Source organism: Strix aluco, chromosome 1 (genome assembly GCF_031877795.1).
Source record: "Strix aluco isolate bStrAlu1 chromosome 1, bStrAlu1.hap1, whole genome shotgun sequence".
In the NCBI taxonomy this organism is placed as follows: Eukaryota; Metazoa; Chordata; class Aves; order Strigiformes; family Strigidae; genus Strix; species Strix aluco.
This window is the reverse complement of record NC_133931.1, coordinates 120,351,557-120,367,980: the sequence shown is the minus strand read 5'-3', so window position 1 is coordinate 120,367,980 and position 16,424 is coordinate 120,351,557. Positions and strand designations below refer to the sequence as shown.

The following is a 16,424-nucleotide window of genomic DNA, read 5'->3' as shown; positions in this document are numbered from 1 at the left end:
CTTCAGTATGCTTTTCTACCTAATAAAAACCATGAAACCTATAGAGTGCCATTTCTCTTACTGGAGCAATGTAGATTCACATGAAAAGAACCAAACAAAAATCATCTTATTTTATCCACTGGGTCCAGAATGAATTGCTTAATAATGGTTACTGAAAAGCAGGGGGAGGGGTGTACAACAAAAGGAGGGAGTAATTCTTGATATGGTGAGGACTCTGACTTCCATTTCTACTTCCGTTTCTGCATGTTCTTAAAAACACAACAGGGCCCAAGAATTACTGCTTAATCCAGGGACAGCATTCACAGGTCAGACGCATCCTTCTATGTGCATTAATAGAGATGGTTTTAAATTAAAATGGGGGGGTGGGGTGAAGATGCCAAGCAAAATCTTGGTAGTTTCTCTGCTAGCCATATCTTTTTGTTCAAAACAGTTGCATGTTTTTAAAGCGTGGATTGAGGTAGAACTGGAGTCCAAAATGTAGACCAAGTGAACTGCTGCTACCTTGAGAACAAGCAAAACGACTGTATTCAAGAAAAATCATGTATCTTGTTAGCTTGCTTACAGACACTTGGAAATAAAGCTTTGTTCTTGTGAATGGGACCGTTTCTGAGGCTGCTGTTGATTTAAGGAGCAGGCAGGCCAGTACACTCTGCCATCCCTAATACAACAGTTGTGGAGGCTGGAGAAGTATGAGGCACTGTAGGAAGTGGCCAAACTTCTCTGCTTTCCCTAAATAGCTTTCCCTGTCATCACTGTTGGAAACATGGGCTGTCCTGGGACCACATTTCCTATGTTCTATGTTCTTACACAGGTCTGGCTTCTCCAAGTGCGTTAACACCAGTATCATCCCCTTTCAGTAACCGGCAGAAGTCTACCATGCCAGTTACAAAGCCCTTGGAAGGTAAGGAATAAAAATGGCTGAAATACATTCAGACTTTTTTACTTTCTGTCAATTAACAAGTTTTACTTTCTGGTTTGCTTAGAAATTGAAGCCAGACCTGATATGAAATTGGAATCAGATATGAAGCTTGACAAGCTGGAGTCGTTCTTGGGAAGGCTGAATAACAAAGGTTGGTAGAGTTACCAAAGGTGGCAATGTATCCACTCTCCAACTTCAGTAAGTAGCTTAAAGTACCTCTTAGTTAAAATATCTGGTAACAGAAACTGAATATTTCTTTGTTCAGACTGCATTTACTGATCACACAGTTTATTTTTGTGATTCAGTCTTTGTTAGATTTTAACAAAAAATATGTTACAACTTACATGTTGTTAAAGTCACAACTGCCAAAATAACTTTCATCTTTCTCTATACATGAGGTACGCATTCTTCTTCAGAGCAAAATTTCTTAAAACCACACAGCCAGTTTGAACCATATTGCCATATACAGTGAAATAGCTTTAAATGTAGTTTAATCTTTTTAAAATCAAGATAGGACACTAAGTTGCTCCCAAGCACAATTAATTCAGTTTCCCGTTTTTTTGAAAACTGACTCTCTGTAGCAGCTCATACAGCTTCCTTGTGCAACTTGTTGGCTACCTATGAAGCTGGTGTTTCCATCTCATATGTCTGTCCTCCATTTGTAAGACAAAAATGCTTTTGTAATTTGTAGAGTGTCAAATACCATAAACAAATGTATTCACATTTCAGCAGAGGAGACATAGGATAATGATGGTGCCATACTCGCTAGTCTGAAGTAGTGACTTTTCCACTCGTAGTTTTAGTAGGTCTATTCAAAGCAAGGAATTCTGTGGTTGGAGGCAAGGTGGAATGTGCAAGACCGTAAAATGCTTGTATCATCCTGCCAAAACAACTCGGTTTTGATAGTGCCTAACTTTTTATTCAGCTGTATTTCCCAAACACTTTGTAATAAAGATTATTGCATGTGAGTAGCAGTTGCACTCCATTTTTATAATTCTTTTCCAACAGACTTTTCTACCATCTCTCCTTAAAATTCCATCAATTTAAAAAAAACCAAACAAAAACAAACACCAAAAACCGAAACACCACCACCACCCCAAAAAAACCCCACCTCAACACCTACCAAACAAGACATGTTTACCTTTTCTAGAGTTAGAAACTCTGATATGATTATTTATTGAGTGAGGTTTTTTTCCCTGCAGTTGCTGGGATGCAAGAGACAGTGTTGACAGTTACAGGAAAATCTGTGAAAGAGGTGATGAAGCTGGATGATGATGAAACATTTTCCAAATTTTATCGCCATGTGGATTTCCCTTCCTCCTCAGTGCCTTTGGACCTTGATGAGGACTTTGATGCCATCTTTGATCCTTATGCACCAAAGTAAGAACTACTGGGTTGAGTTGTTTTTTCCATTGTTATGAATGCAGACATAGGGGTGGTGGCCCAAACGTTCAACTTTAAGTCATCTTGTAGATATCTTAGTACTGGCCATGTCCATTTCTTCTACACATTTCTGGAATCACTCTTCAGCCTGAATCAAAGAACTGATCCTGATGTCCTAACAAATGTCACACCCAAAATCAAAGCAAATCTCTTGTTATTAGATGATTCTGACTACAAAAATTAACTGATGATTATAAACACTGCTTGGTTTTCAGGTTAATATCTTCTGTAGCAGAGCACAAACGTGCAGTTAGGCCTACGCGCAGAGTCCAGTCCTCAAGAAACCCCCTGAAAATGCTGGCAGCAAGAGACGATATTCTTCATGAATATACTGAACAAAGACTGAATGTTGCCTTCATGGAGTCAAAGCGAATGAAAGTAGAAAAAAGTAAGCTAACAGGATGATTTGTGTAAGATGCTGTCTTGCTTTTTTAATTAAAAATGAAGCAAAACAAAAAAATTCCAACACAAAAACCACAATTGAAGGAATGGAACATATTCTCTGAGAGGCAATAAACTGAGTTATAAGGTTGACTGCAGACTGTCTAGGAGGTCTGGAGAGAAGGGCATGTGTGACTTCATCAAGGAAAGCTACCTACAGCTGCATAGGTTTAATAATTTATTTTTAGCACAGTCACCTTGTGCAGAGTGCCACTGTGCATGCAGGGTGAGGACAGGAGAACAAGGAGAGCAGATCTAGCATTATGCTATGCTGAGGGGGATTGCTGGCAACAAGAGATGAACTTCTGTTCAGGTACACTAGTCTCAATTTTGGGTCCTAGTTATCTCTCAGAAACTGGAATTAGCCTTTTTGACTCTTGACAGATTAATTTCCATAAAGGATCAGTGCTCTGTTCCAGGGCTTTCTGTTTTACTTGTGACGTTGCTTTCTCCTGACAACCAGATGGACAGCAAGAGACATTATTGTAAAATGTATTCAAAGGTTTGTCAAGCCACTTTTACCATTTTGTATACAAATTTTCGTTATTACATTTGAATAAAGGGAAATCAACTTTAAACATTGCCTCTATTGATGTCGACACTAATTATATGTGTAATACTTTGTTGCCATTTGATGAGAAACATTTCCCTGAGTTATAAATTCATAAAGTGCTTTGTCTTTCGTTGAGAAATAAGCAAAAGTAGCCAAGAATTTAGGCTTTAAGTTTACAGTAAAACATGACTAAGACTTTGAAATGTAAATGAATGTTGTGTCACACTGGCTGAGACAAATTTTAAGGGAATTTCAGTTAATTAGCCTTGGCTACCCTGCTGTCTTTTATCATTAATCAATTACAAGGCATTGAAGATCTGCACAGTACTTCACAAAACATTGCGTAAGACATGTTTCTTAGCAAAGTTGGTATTTCTGCCAAATAACATAATTCTGACACTGACAGTTTACTTTTGGATGATATCTAGAAACTTAGGTACTGCTAAACCCACAAAGCTTTTGGGCTAGCAGTTAATCTGGTTTCAGCCTGGTTTTGCTGTTGCTATTGAGAAGGAGAAAAGCTGGAAATAATGGGGGGGGAAATAACTTTTTTTAATGCAATGACCAATTTTTTTGTAATTTTGTCCTTTTTTTTGTTTTTTTCTGTCTTTTTTTCTCCAACTTCTTTTTATGTACAAGTGTCTACAAACTCAAATTTCTCAGAAGTAGCACTTGCTGGCTTGGCAAGCAAAGAGAACTTCAGCAACGTTAGCCTGCGGAGTGTTAATCTAACAGAGCAAAACTCTAACAACAGTGCTGTGCCATACAAAAAGCTAATGCTGCTGCAAATTAAAGGTATACTGGAGCTATGTTTACTTTCCATACATAAGAGGCCGATAGTAACATATGGGAGTTGCTACCACAGTTGGATGCATAGCTTGTTCTAGATCTCCAGCTTGAGATTTATGTCCAAAACCTAAAAGAGCAAGTGAGAACTGTGTTACAAATGCAAAACCTTACAAATAGGTTTGCATTGTGGCCACTGGTGTGTGTTTTCCAAGGAAAAAGCAAAATATTTCAGGACTCCTGGCTGTCTCCTGTGGAAATTTTTGAACTGTCCCGTTCTTCCAGTGGTTAGTATAACTTGGGAATGACATAACAGTGTTCTTGCTCCACTTCCCCTTACAGTGTGTAGTAATGTATCTGATTCTGCAAAATAATAGCTAACTTTTTTGACGAAGTAAAATTCTTAAAACTTTTTACTGTCTACAGAATCTGTATGATAGCTTCACTTAAGCAAATGTAGAGGATTCTGGAACTTGGCTGCTGTCTGCCATTTACTTAATTCACTTCTTCCAGAAGGACACAAAGTTGTTAAAGCAAGAACAGGAAATAATAGAAATATTAGTTGATAGGAGGCAACATTTTTTTTGCTTCCTGTGAGTAAACCCTTTTTCCACAGTAGTAGTCTTTTAATTCTTCTTTAACAGTCTGTTTCCATATATTTTGGTAAATGTGCTGGAATTGTTTGTACTTCGTTCAAAACAAATTAGATCTTGGCATTTGATAGCAGTAGTCAAAGGAATATAATTAGCTTTGTTTTCTCTTTAGGAAGAAGACATGTTCAAACAAGATTAGTTGAACCAAGGGCCTCGTCACTGAACAGCGGAGACTGTTTCCTGTTGTTAACTCCACATTTCTGTTTCTTATGGGTAGGAGAGTTTGCAAATGTCATAGAAAAAGCAAAGGTTAGTACTAGTTGGGTTTTTCTTATTTATTTTTAGAACTGTTGCATCCCATGTCTGATGTAATTGAGCCTTGGTGCTGGTTGTCTCAAAAAGTGGCATGTAACTGATAGTCAGTGACAGGTAGATGTGCAGGATTCCTGTAAACATGTTTTAGCCTGTGCACTGAATGAAAGCTGACACAGGAGTGTGTAGGTAGTGAAGCTGCAAGAGAAAAGAGGATATCCTCAGGAAACAGACTTGCACTCAAACAAAAAATAGTCTGAATTGCAGGATGTCCTTTTTATTCCAGTGTTCATTAAGATCAAGTCTTGCTTTAAGGCAAATGAAAGAATTACTGTATTTCTGTAACATTTTCTCTAGTGTCTGTTTATTTAGTGCAACAAATAAGAATTTTTCCTGCTATTTGCTCTATTTATATACTATCTACTTTTGCCTTCTCCCTGAACAAGATATGCACAAGTATTCCAAAGACATAAGCAATCTTGTTAAGATAACTGTTAATCTCTTAGGCTTCAGAACTTGCAACTTTAATTCAGACAAAGAGGGAACTTGGCTGTAGAGCTTCTTATATACAGACTATAGAAGAAGGAATAAATACCCATACCCATGCAGCCAAAGACTTCTGGAAACTCCTTGGTGGACAGACAAATTACCAGTGTAAGCATTCTTACAGTTAAAGTATCTGATGTTTTATCACAGTAAAATAGTTGAGTCAGTTCTCTTTAGTAAAGATAGTTGAATGTTAAAGGTTTTTTTATTATTTTTGACATTCTATTCCTTAAGCTGCTGGAAGTCCTGAAGAAGATGAAATGTATGAAGCTGCAATAATAGAAACAAATTGCATTTACCGCCTCGTAGAGGATAAACTCATTCCTGAGGATGACTACTGGGGAAAGGTGCCAAAATGTACCCTGCTACAACCAAAAGAGGTATCGTGACACTGCTCCTGCGGTAAGTGCAGGAACATACAGCTGACAATGACTTTCAGTAACTGCAAATGCCTGTGGAGAGGCTCAATGAAAATTGGGTCCTCTGTGTTTCTGAAAAGCTTCTGAACACTTTGCTGTCTAAAGTGTGCTGCAGGTCTCAAGAAATTAGAACGTGTTATCTTTAAAGTGAAATACTATTTTAGGAAGCGTAAATCTTTTTGTCAACAGTGGCTCACTCCAAAGTCATGAAGTGCAAAACAGGTAGCGCTTTGGAAAAACAAAACAAAATAAAAACCTGTTTTCCCTTTCAAGAATTTTTATTTTTATCCTTAGCAGACTTTTCCGTTTCAAACAACCATTTCACCAATCAAAGTAGAAATGAGAGCAGATTTCCAAAATAAAGACACAATGAATTTTCTTGAATGTGTTCAAGTTGCTGCCTGTTTGCTGATCCAGGTACCCATGCTGTATGCTCTGTCAGCCTTCCCCAGCTGCAGGACGAAGCATAGATCTAAATGTCAGTGAAAGCTGCTGTAACTGGACAACAATCAGTCATGCAACAGAATAAGAGCTCTCTAATCTGCTAGTGACCTAGCTTACCACCTATAGATACACTTCATAGCATTCCCCATACTTGCTTCCAGTCATCCTCAACAATTAGACGTCGCAGTGCAGACCACTGCCCTGGCTTTACTTGCCTTGCACTGCTAGTTGTTAGTGTCACTGCAGAAACTCAAGATATTTGGAGGAATTTGTGTTCAGCGCACTGTCAGCTTGCAGCAGTAGGAAACGAGGATCAAAGTATTACCTAACCTAATGGTAGGTTGTTTTTTTGGCTTGGTTTGGTTTTTAGGTGCTGGTGTTTGACTTTGGCAGTGAAGTATATGTATGGCATGGAAAAGAAGTTACTTTAGCACAAAGAAAAGTGGCATTCCAGCTGGCAAAACACTTGTGGAATGGCACCTTTGACTACTCCAATTGTGACATAAATCCTCTGGACCCAGGGGAATGCAATCCCCTCATACCAAGGTATCAAAACTTGAGTTTGGTCTCATTGCAGAAACTTGGTTTTCTTGCCCTTATTTCACAGTGTTTGATATGATTTTATTTCTTTTTTCCCCTGGTACAGAAAGGGACAAGGACGCCCAGACTGGGCTGTGTTTGGCAGACTCACAGAACATAACGAGACCATACTGTTCAAAGAAAAATTTCTTGATTGGACAGAGCTGAAGAAACTCAATGAGAAGAACTCTAGCGAATCCCTTCACCAGAAGGTGCATATAATAAGCATGCTAGGTATTTCAAACGAGATGACCTAGCTGGGGTGGAAGCCAGGGAAGCTTGTTCTCAAGGATCCAGAACACTTTCTTCATCTTGTGGGCTTTGACCTAGGGGTCAGAACGTCACCACCAACAGTGAAGCCACAGAGTTGCTTTTTGTTAGTGCTGAGCAGCTCAGTGAATACTGCCAAGGTGGCTTTGACAAGGCATCAAATGATGACAAGATATCAAAGTACTGAATTACGCAGCAGTCAAACTGTTTGAGTGGAACTGTGGGGTAAGAAGGAAAAAGTTATGCTCAGAGAAATCTCTTCTGTGTTTTTTTGACAGGAAGAATCCAGATCTGATTCTAAACCATATGATGTCATGCTGATGGTAGCTGTGCCCCAAACAACTGTAGGCACGGTCTTGGATGGAATGAATATTGGCCGGGGCTATGGACTTGTAGAAGGAGAAGATGGGAGGCAGTTTGAAATCATCACTGCATCTGTGGATGTGTGGCACATCCTGGAATTTGATTATAGTAGACTACCTAAGCAAAGCATAGGGCAGTTCCATGAGGGAGACACATATGTGGTGAAGTGGAAGTACATGGTGAGCACTACAGGTTAGTGAACAATTCCATTTCGTCCTGCTGAAACATGGAGAAGTGCAGCTAAAACTGCTGCGGTTAGTGGTAAGATCCAGACCTAGACTTCCTTGGGTGTGAAACAGTTTTAAAGGTTAGAAATGCTAATTTAGCCTTCCTAGGCCATTAAAGATGTAGAGCTTATTATTTTATTTTGTTTAAAAGAAAGAATAATAAAAAAAAAAAGCTGTAGTTATTTTTCATACATGAAATGTAATACTGTCCATCTCTTCTTTTACCCAACAGTGGTGGTGTACATGTTCACAGGACAGCTCATTAAGCCAGAATTGTGCCCACAGCTTAACACCAAAATAACTAGGCAGCTGGACTAATGACAGTGGTCTGAATGTCTTGCAAGAGTGGTAGGCTTAGCAACAAGGGGTAATGGAGAAGAGTAACAATGACAGGAAAAGCCCTTGCCAACTCCTTGCCCTTGCTGTCCTTTTTGTGGTTTCTGGAAACCCTTTGGTATGGATTTCAGTCTCAAGTGGAAAACTTTAGCAGTGTTCTGACAAAGAGCCTGAGAGCAGCAGGTAAAATGAGAATCAGTCAGCTCGGTATGCTCATTGGAACTCTCCCTTCTGGCACTAAACTAAGAATAGGTGGCTTTTGTGGTAAGTAAAATTGAAATAGTCTAAAAATGATTGTTCCAAATAGGATAATATCAAAATTGGTTGAAAGCAGTATAACAGCTATACAGCTTCAGACTTCTAGCCCAAAAAATATAGGTAGGTCTTATTCGGGATCGTTGAGTTCAGATACTGGCAAATCCAAGAAAAATACAAAAGCTTGTAAGTGTTGATAGAAGTAGGTAACACTAATACTGAACTGTAAACAGACTCCTAATCCAAATGGATGAAAATATATTCCATTCCTCCAAAACAGAATAAATTTTTATGTAGGAGGCAGTACTTTTATGGGCTGAATGTAGAGATAAAAGTGAAAAACATAAATTTTGAAGTGACTAGTGGTTTGAACATTCTCAACTTGAAAAAGACAGAATGCTTTCTCCTAAGTATTTCAGTTTGATGCTGCTCAGCACTGCTGAAATCAAGGCAGAAGTTTTAATTTTTTTTTTTTTTAAGAATCTGGTTTAAAGCTCTTAGTCTTTTTTTAAATCTTTGATTTAATTATATCTGTTTATTCAGTATTCGCTGGATGGAGTAAAATACTCCATAACTGGTTGTATTGTTGAACTTCACTTGCTGTAAACATTATTTGCTTATCATAGCAGCTAAATACCAATCCTTTTTAAAGAGGAAAAAACAAAAACAGAGTTGTTGCTACCCCACTTTCCAGACCAACATGAAATAGTGAGTTAATTTTTTAAAATAAATAAAGTTTAACTAATCCTAACATTTTTATGACTCCAAAATACTGCTTTGGTGTTCTTTTGTTCTGTAGTTTTCCTTTCTAATATCGCTTTACCAAGAAAGACTTGTCTTTTATGCCTGTAGCTTTCTCAACTGTTGCTGTTTCCAATATCACGCAGCAGCCAGCTACTCTTCTGCTGCCAAAGAACAGTGTGTAATGTGGAAAATGAGCCATAATGCACTCGTCTGGTAACATGACTGGACATACCATTTCGCATGCAGATTGGCTCAAGTGATGTCAGTTATTTTTCTCCCAATAGTACCAGTTCTTTCTACATCTCTTTGTCTGGCCAACACAGGCATCTCGGCCTGTGGCTTCCATCCACCTGATGAGACAATGCCAACTTTGCACGGGCACGTACTGGCTTGGAGACCTAATGTTCCTCCAACTGGACATTTTATCTTTCCTGTTCTGGATGGGATAGTGCTGAGCTGGCAGATGAGATTAAACCATGTGCTGCTTAAACCTATAGCCAGAGTACTTTCTTCAGCATGTGCTTTCTGTTTTGCAGTTGGAAGCAGGCAAAAAGGAGAGCAACAAGTAAGGGCTGTTGGAAAAGAGAAATGCGTGTATTTCTTTTGGCAAGGAAGGCACTCCACAGTGAGTGAGAAAGGGACATCGGCACTGATGACAGTGGAACTTGATGAAGAGAGAGGAGCACAGGTGAGCTTCCTGCAGACTTAGGTAGTAGTGCTGGTAAGACGTGCCTGCCCAAGTAGCCACTAACAGTGAATGTGGGTTATCTTTTTTGCCTCCTCTCTTTCTGTAAAGGTGTTCTTGCCAGTGCAAATAGCCAGACCTCAAAATTACTTTTGGCTTTATTCCAACTTTCAGAGACACATAAGCTCCTTTATGGCTTGTCATTCCCAAATCCCACTTCTGAAGATGGTATTTCTGAAAATGGCTGAAGAAGAATGTCTTCTCCTCTCCCTGCAGGAATAGGTGAAGCACAGTTAAACAAATTTGTGCCTTCACTTCAAGTACATGTTCAGATAACAGGACTGTCTTCCTAGTGCTGAGAACAGGAGAAGCACTTTCTGCCATGCCAAGGCATGAAAATACATTGGAAATTTTCAATTTGTTTACTCTGTAATTACATATTAGATTGCCTTGTTTTGGAGAGGTTCGAGGAGCTACAGATTAAGCTAGTTTGAAGCTCAGAGGACAGACTAGCTTGCTTTGTCTTTAGGTGGAGCTGGGCTTTGCTGTGGCTTGACTGTTACCAGCATACAAGATGGGAGGTTTAAAGTTCGTTTCTGCACCTTGATAATGCTGTTACTAGTTTTTCTAACAGCAACATAGACATAACCAGTAAGACAGGAGTTCATAGAGGAGATAATGTAAATACACTTGATCCAGAGTGTGGGATTCTGTGCAACATAGCTGATTTAGCAATTGGCTGTATCAGTTTCATAATCACAATGCAGTGTTTAATAAGCAAAGAACATGCAAGTTGTCATATAAACCAATTTTACAGCAAATTTTAAACCTACTTCAGTTTCTACATTATCTCCATAATAGTTTCAAAGAACATCAAGCAAGATGGCCCAGTCCTGTAAAGAACTCAAATAATAGTTTAAACTAATGTAAGGTTTATTTGGTATTCCTTATCCTCTGAAACTCTTGATTGTTTCAGAGCTAGAGGTTTATTTTAATATGCAGGTCACATATGAAATCCATTGCATGCTGATACATATGGTAATTTAAACAATAGTCAGCAGTTGTAAAGTAGAAGGAAAGCCATCTTCATGGGTGGCCATAACTATGTAATTTTTAATAATCCATAGAGACAAGTATTCGTAAGTCTATATACTTGCCTCATTTTTTAAATGAAGAATGGTGCTTTCAATTTCCAGGTACAAGTGCTTCAAGGGAAAGAACCGCCATGCTTCCTGCAGTGCTTCCAAGGAGGGATGATTGTGCATGCTGGAAGAAGGGAAGAGGAAGAAGAAAATGCACAAAGTAAATTACTGTTAGTTAACAGCTTCTGCCCCAAAATCCTTTTTTACCTATTGTGAAGGGCTTTGAATTCAGTCTCAACTACCATACTCCATAGAAAAGGGAAATGAATGCCATGAAACCCATGAGACAGCTTTGCGATGATTTGTTTCAAGGTAGTTTGTTTCTTTCTTGAGGATAGAATGGATTTTGTCACCCTACAGCAAACTGATTTTATTGATATGCATATAAATCGTTTGAGTTGTTTTTTAATTAAGCAAAGTGCCTGTTTGCTTTAAAATATGTTCTTTTCTACATGGTCTGGGCAAAAGAGTATTTGTATGAGCAGTTCTCCTGCTCCAAGGAGAACTCTAAGCTTTTGTTACCTATTCATTACCTTTTGCAACACGTTCCCTGAATACTGCAATTGAGGAAGGAAAATTTCAATGCAGGTGTAGCTTGGACGTGTTCCAGGTTGCATCTGAATGTGACCCCCTGTGCCTAAGGTGCACAGGGGAAGAGGAGCTGAAAAGAACAACTACTATATTTGTTCCCCTTTTTTTCTCTTGTATGAAACAGAGCAGAAACTTGACTCTTCTGCTCTGTTAAGCTCTTCAGCTCTTAATACTTGTACTCTTGTAGCAAGGTTTCAGAAGGCATCTTTTCTGCAACGGGGTTTCTCAAGTGATGTTAGCCAAACCTGATGCTTAGCTAGCTTATTCTGTGACAATGCAGGCATGCGATATGCAAAATTCATCCAATATGAGAACAGCTGTTCCAGAGCGGAGGTCTTGACTTTTCAATCCTATGTGATTGTATAATACTGCTGCACTGTTCCTGTCTGCTCCAGGTGACTGGAGGCTATATTGCGTGCGAGGAGAAGTTCCCAATGAAGGAAACTTACTTGAAGTAGCATGTCACTGCAGCAGCCTGCGTTCCCGGACATCCATGATTGTCCTCAATATAAATAAAGCTCTTATCTACCTGTGGCATGGCTGCAAAGCACAATCTCACACCAAGGATGTAGGAAGAACAGCAGCTAATAAAATAAAAGAACAGTGAGTGTCTGACCTATATTTTGGAGATGTTTATACAGGCTACCAATTTACTTAAAATAGTCTGCCTCAAAGAAAAGTTGAAATAAATAAAGCTTCCTCTGAGTACAACTGCATCATGTGCATGCTTGGTAAGGAGGAGAAATGATGGGTAGTTGACTTGGTGGGGTGGGGAAAACACATGTTCTGTAATCACTTTCACTTAAGGTCAAATGCACTTAATTCTTCCTACTGTACTAACTACAGTCACAAAAAAAGTCTCCATTTGGAGGGAGGAGCTCAATAGCTGAATAGCAAACTAAATCCCAGTTAATAGGACAATTAGAATCAAGTCTTGTGAATAGGGAAGAAGAAATGAATTTGGGAAAGCTTGCGAGGAGGACAGCAGTAGTTATAAAAACAGGCAGTGAGAATCCCTCCTGAGTGCTCATGTGAGCATCTCCTCCACTCTGGGTATGTGATCAGAAATGGTATGAGAATGGTTGCTGAAATTCCATATTTTCTCTGTTGATAATTTTTGTCATAATTTTCAGAAAGTTGACATGAAGTGTGTAACAAGCCTATAGGGTGCTTTTGGGTTCTAATAATGTGAGTGGCCAGCAGGTTTGTTAGCTGTGTTTGAGGCAGGAAAGCTGGGTTCGCTCTCTTTCTTTGTGTTTTGTAGATGTCCGCTGGAAGCAGGGCTGCACAGCAGCAGCAAGGTGACGATACATGAATGTGATGAAGGGTCAGAGCCCTTGGGATTTTGGGACGCGTTAGGAAGGAGAGATCGAAAGGCCTACGATTGCATGTTGCAAGGTAGACCTGCGTTCCTGGATTTGGCACTTGTGTTTTACTTTATTGGTCTGCAGTATTGTGAGACTTAATGTAAAGCTTTTGAAGAACTTCTCGGTAGTTTAGATGATCCCTTCAGAGAGATGCTTCCAAAAATCTACAGTGTTAAGTAATACTGTTGTAGAAGGAAAGTGCTGGAAAACAAAGTGTTTCATTTTGTTCTCTCCCCCTTCTGCAGCCCCTCTGTATTCATGTAGCACAGAGCAACAGTTAACACTGTTACCAACGTATTTTGCTTCTCTTCTGAAGGGATTTAGGAGGCAGTTCTGCACACATTCTTCTCCAGTCTGTGCTTTAAAACTGCCAACAAAGGTAGCAGGGAGATTGATTTACCAAGTGGAAAACTTGTCAGCTAAAAAGTAAACTCTGAGATGGCCTTGCTTCACTTAAGCTGCAAAACAGACAGTTATGAAATTGCTGATAGTAACTAGCCAGGATCAGATTCAAACTGATGGCAGCCAGCCTTTTAGCTCAAGTTTATCACAGCTGTTGCTAGTCCCCAAGACATCTGGTCGTTTGTCTTGATTTTTCAAAAACCAGAGAATTTAAAGTCACTCTAAAAGTTGGGGGGTTTATTTTTATTTTTTTACATTCATCCCTGGCATTTTCTATTGGAAATCTTCTTAATTTTTGTTCTTTAAAGATCCTGGAAAGTTTAATTTCACCCCCCGCCTGTTCAGCCTCAGTAGTTCATCAGGAGAGTTCTCAGCCACTGAGTACGTTTACCCTTCAAGAGACCCTGCTGTCATCAATTCCATGCCATTCTTGCAAGAGGATCTTTACACTGCTCCACAGCCAGGTATGTACTTTAAAATATTTAAGTAACAAGAAAACAGATAACTGATTCAGTAACTGTTAATCACTTTAAATTTGATTTATCACAGGAAAATGTGTGCATGTGATGCTTATACAGCATTAAGCAATAACAGTGATTTTTTCCATGACAAAGATACTGAGAATTAATCAAATGTACATGTATCCCAAAAACTTGCTATAAAAATACATTGTTTATATCAAAGAATCTGAGTTCAGCTGAGGTTCAGCTGGATGATCCTGTCCTGATGCTGACAAGCATGTAAGACCAGGGTTGTTTAGGGGATTCTGAGAACTAATACCGTGGCTGATGATGGATTTGTTATTTTTTTTGGCTGCGTAGCACTGTTCCTTGTTGACAATCACCATGAAGTGTACCTGTGGCAAGGCTGGTGGCCTGTGGAAAACAAAATCGCTGGATCAGCTCGAATTAGGTGGGCTACAGACAGGAAATGCGCCATGGAGACAGTGCTCCAGTACTGCAAAGGTAGCAGATTGCTGTGCCTGCCTGGTCTGCGTGTGTCGCACCTTCCCATACTTTACTGTCCCGAGCTGAAAGGTACTCGGGTGCTCCCCCAATGTTATCAGTAAACATCGGTGTATTTGAAGAGACATTCTCCATGCTTTCTTAGCAAACCATTTGTCTGGTAATAGCATTGTTCCCAAATTGCCAAGATACCCCGCTGACTCAATTCTCGGAGGAAAGGCTTTATTTCTCTTCTGTGAGAGAGTAGTTCAGACATCAGATCCCTAAAAGTGAATTGTGAGAACACAGCCTCTTAAACCTGAATGCTTTCTGTCTAGTTTCTCTTAGATTTCATAAGCTTCTGTGTATCATAAGACAGAATGAAGATACTGTTTGCTGATGTAACTAGGTTTTGATTTAGTGGGGGAGGTGAAAAGACTTTGAAGATCGAGAACAAGTCTCACACGGAAACAGGTGGCCACTGAAAATGCTGGAGCACAGAGCCTCAGCTCATTTCTACGGGACAGAGTTATTGCCACTCGGTGTGCTGGAGTTAGTGCTAATCAGTGTGCAGTGATTCCAGCTGCAGTTGATGATTATGTAAGAGTACACTGACCAGGTTATTTTCTGCACTAGTAGAGTTTCCTTGAGACACTGTAATGCTTTCCTCTCACTTCATCTAAGGCTATGTGAGGCTGGGAACACACTTTGTATCTTCTGATGGAGGCTGAATAAAGGTGTGGGGTTACCATCCAGGAAAGAGGCCATAAGCAACAGCCATGTTCTGTTAGTTCAGAGCAGTTTCCCACTGTAAGTCACTAGGGCTTAATTGGTGCAAGCTATGTCCTCATGCAAGGAAAGCCTCATTACTTACAGACCTTGAGACCTCATGATGCTGCTGATTTCTTCTGTAGCAAATAAACTTCACAACTTGTGACACAGCTGGTGGTAACTGTCATCATCTCCCATAGACATTTGTATATTTAAAGAGGGAAAGCTATAGCTTTGCTGGATTCCACCCTTATGAGGACAAGCCAGTCTCTCCTTCCCAATCTGCAGGTCAAATCAGAGTAGGAGCAAGTGTTGTGTTTCTACAGTTGTCTCGAGTCTGAGGGGAGGTATCTCCTGACAGGAGACAGCTGAAAACCAGTACTGGAGACACTGAAACGTGACCTCTATTGGACTGCGTTAGTGCTCTACGTGGTTCATTCTCTGGTGTCCTTGGCACTGCCCTGCCAAACAGCAGCATTTGTTTAGCAATAGGGTGCTAAAGATAAGGCAGTCATTGGAAGACTCTTTGTCAGTGACTGCTGAATTCCTAAAGAGGAGACCAGTTACTTGTTCTCCACCATCCCCACCCCGAGGTTTTGCAAGTCAGAAGGAGTGATAAGACGCATTTCTTTGAAATTATTTCATACGGTGTGCTTCACAGCAGAAGTGAATGTCAGCACAGAAGAACAGAGCCCCATGCAACGAGGTGCCCAGAGTTGCTCAGCAGGCTAGTGAGAGAGATGGAAGTAAGATCCTGGTCTGAGTGCTCCTGATGTAGTGCTGTAATCTGGTAATGAAAATCATGTTTTCTGGCCCCAGCAGAGATGGAATCAGATACACATGCTGAGGTTTGGATACTTTTCCAGATCTCTTGAACTTTGAGTTTGATGATGGGAAAAGGGATTAATACCTTCTGCAATGGATTGAATTTGCTGCATCTGAGTTTGATGCACAGTGGAAGGCTTTTCAGTGATTCCTTATGGGTCTGAAGTTTAGCATATGTATCATAGGACAAGTTTTTTTCCAAGGTGCTCATTTCTTTACCACTGACCATGACTTTGCAGCAGTTGTGGCTTTATCCTCTTTGCCATGGTAGTTCTCAAGAGCTTCAGGCTGTGTGGTTGGATAGGTACAGAGCAAGTTTGTTCCTGTTAAAGACCAATTCTACTTGTACTATTTCTATGCCAAAGCTGATGTGAACTTCTTTAGCAGTTTTTTACTGTTCTGGTGGTCTGTCAACCACTTCAAAATTTCATTGCATCAAGCTGTCAGGGCTGACTAGCTCTTCTGTG

General features: G+C 39.8%; 1 protein-coding gene across 17 annotated transcripts in view; it reads left to right on the top strand.

The window, feature by feature from the left end:
- Positions 1-16,424, top strand: part of SVIL (supervillin) — a 146,782-nt gene that overhangs the window by 126,121 nt on the left and 4,237 nt on the right. For all 17 annotated transcript variants that reach the window (XM_074833194.1, XM_074833172.1, XM_074833208.1 and 14 more), the window contains 17 exons: positions 812-901; positions 984-1,070; positions 2,122-2,299; positions 2,578-2,750; positions 3,996-4,151; positions 4,908-5,044; positions 5,554-5,701; positions 5,828-5,973; positions 6,827-7,002; positions 7,103-7,247; positions 7,584-7,860; positions 9,767-9,918; positions 11,112-11,217; positions 12,044-12,251; positions 12,913-13,046; positions 13,726-13,881; positions 14,239-14,382. In XM_074833194.1, the coding sequence (XP_074689295.1) occupies positions 812-901; positions 984-1,070; positions 2,122-2,299; positions 2,578-2,750; positions 3,996-4,151; positions 4,908-5,044; positions 5,554-5,701; positions 5,828-5,973; positions 6,827-7,002; positions 7,103-7,247; positions 7,584-7,860; positions 9,767-9,918; positions 11,112-11,217; positions 12,044-12,251; positions 12,913-13,046; positions 13,726-13,881; positions 14,239-14,382 (2,613 nt within the window). The remainder of the gene's footprint in view (positions 1-811; positions 902-983; positions 1,071-2,121; positions 2,300-2,577; positions 2,751-3,995; positions 4,152-4,907; positions 5,045-5,553; positions 5,702-5,827; positions 5,974-6,826; positions 7,003-7,102; positions 7,248-7,583; positions 7,861-9,766; positions 9,919-11,111; positions 11,218-12,043; positions 12,252-12,912; positions 13,047-13,725; positions 13,882-14,238; positions 14,383-16,424) is intronic.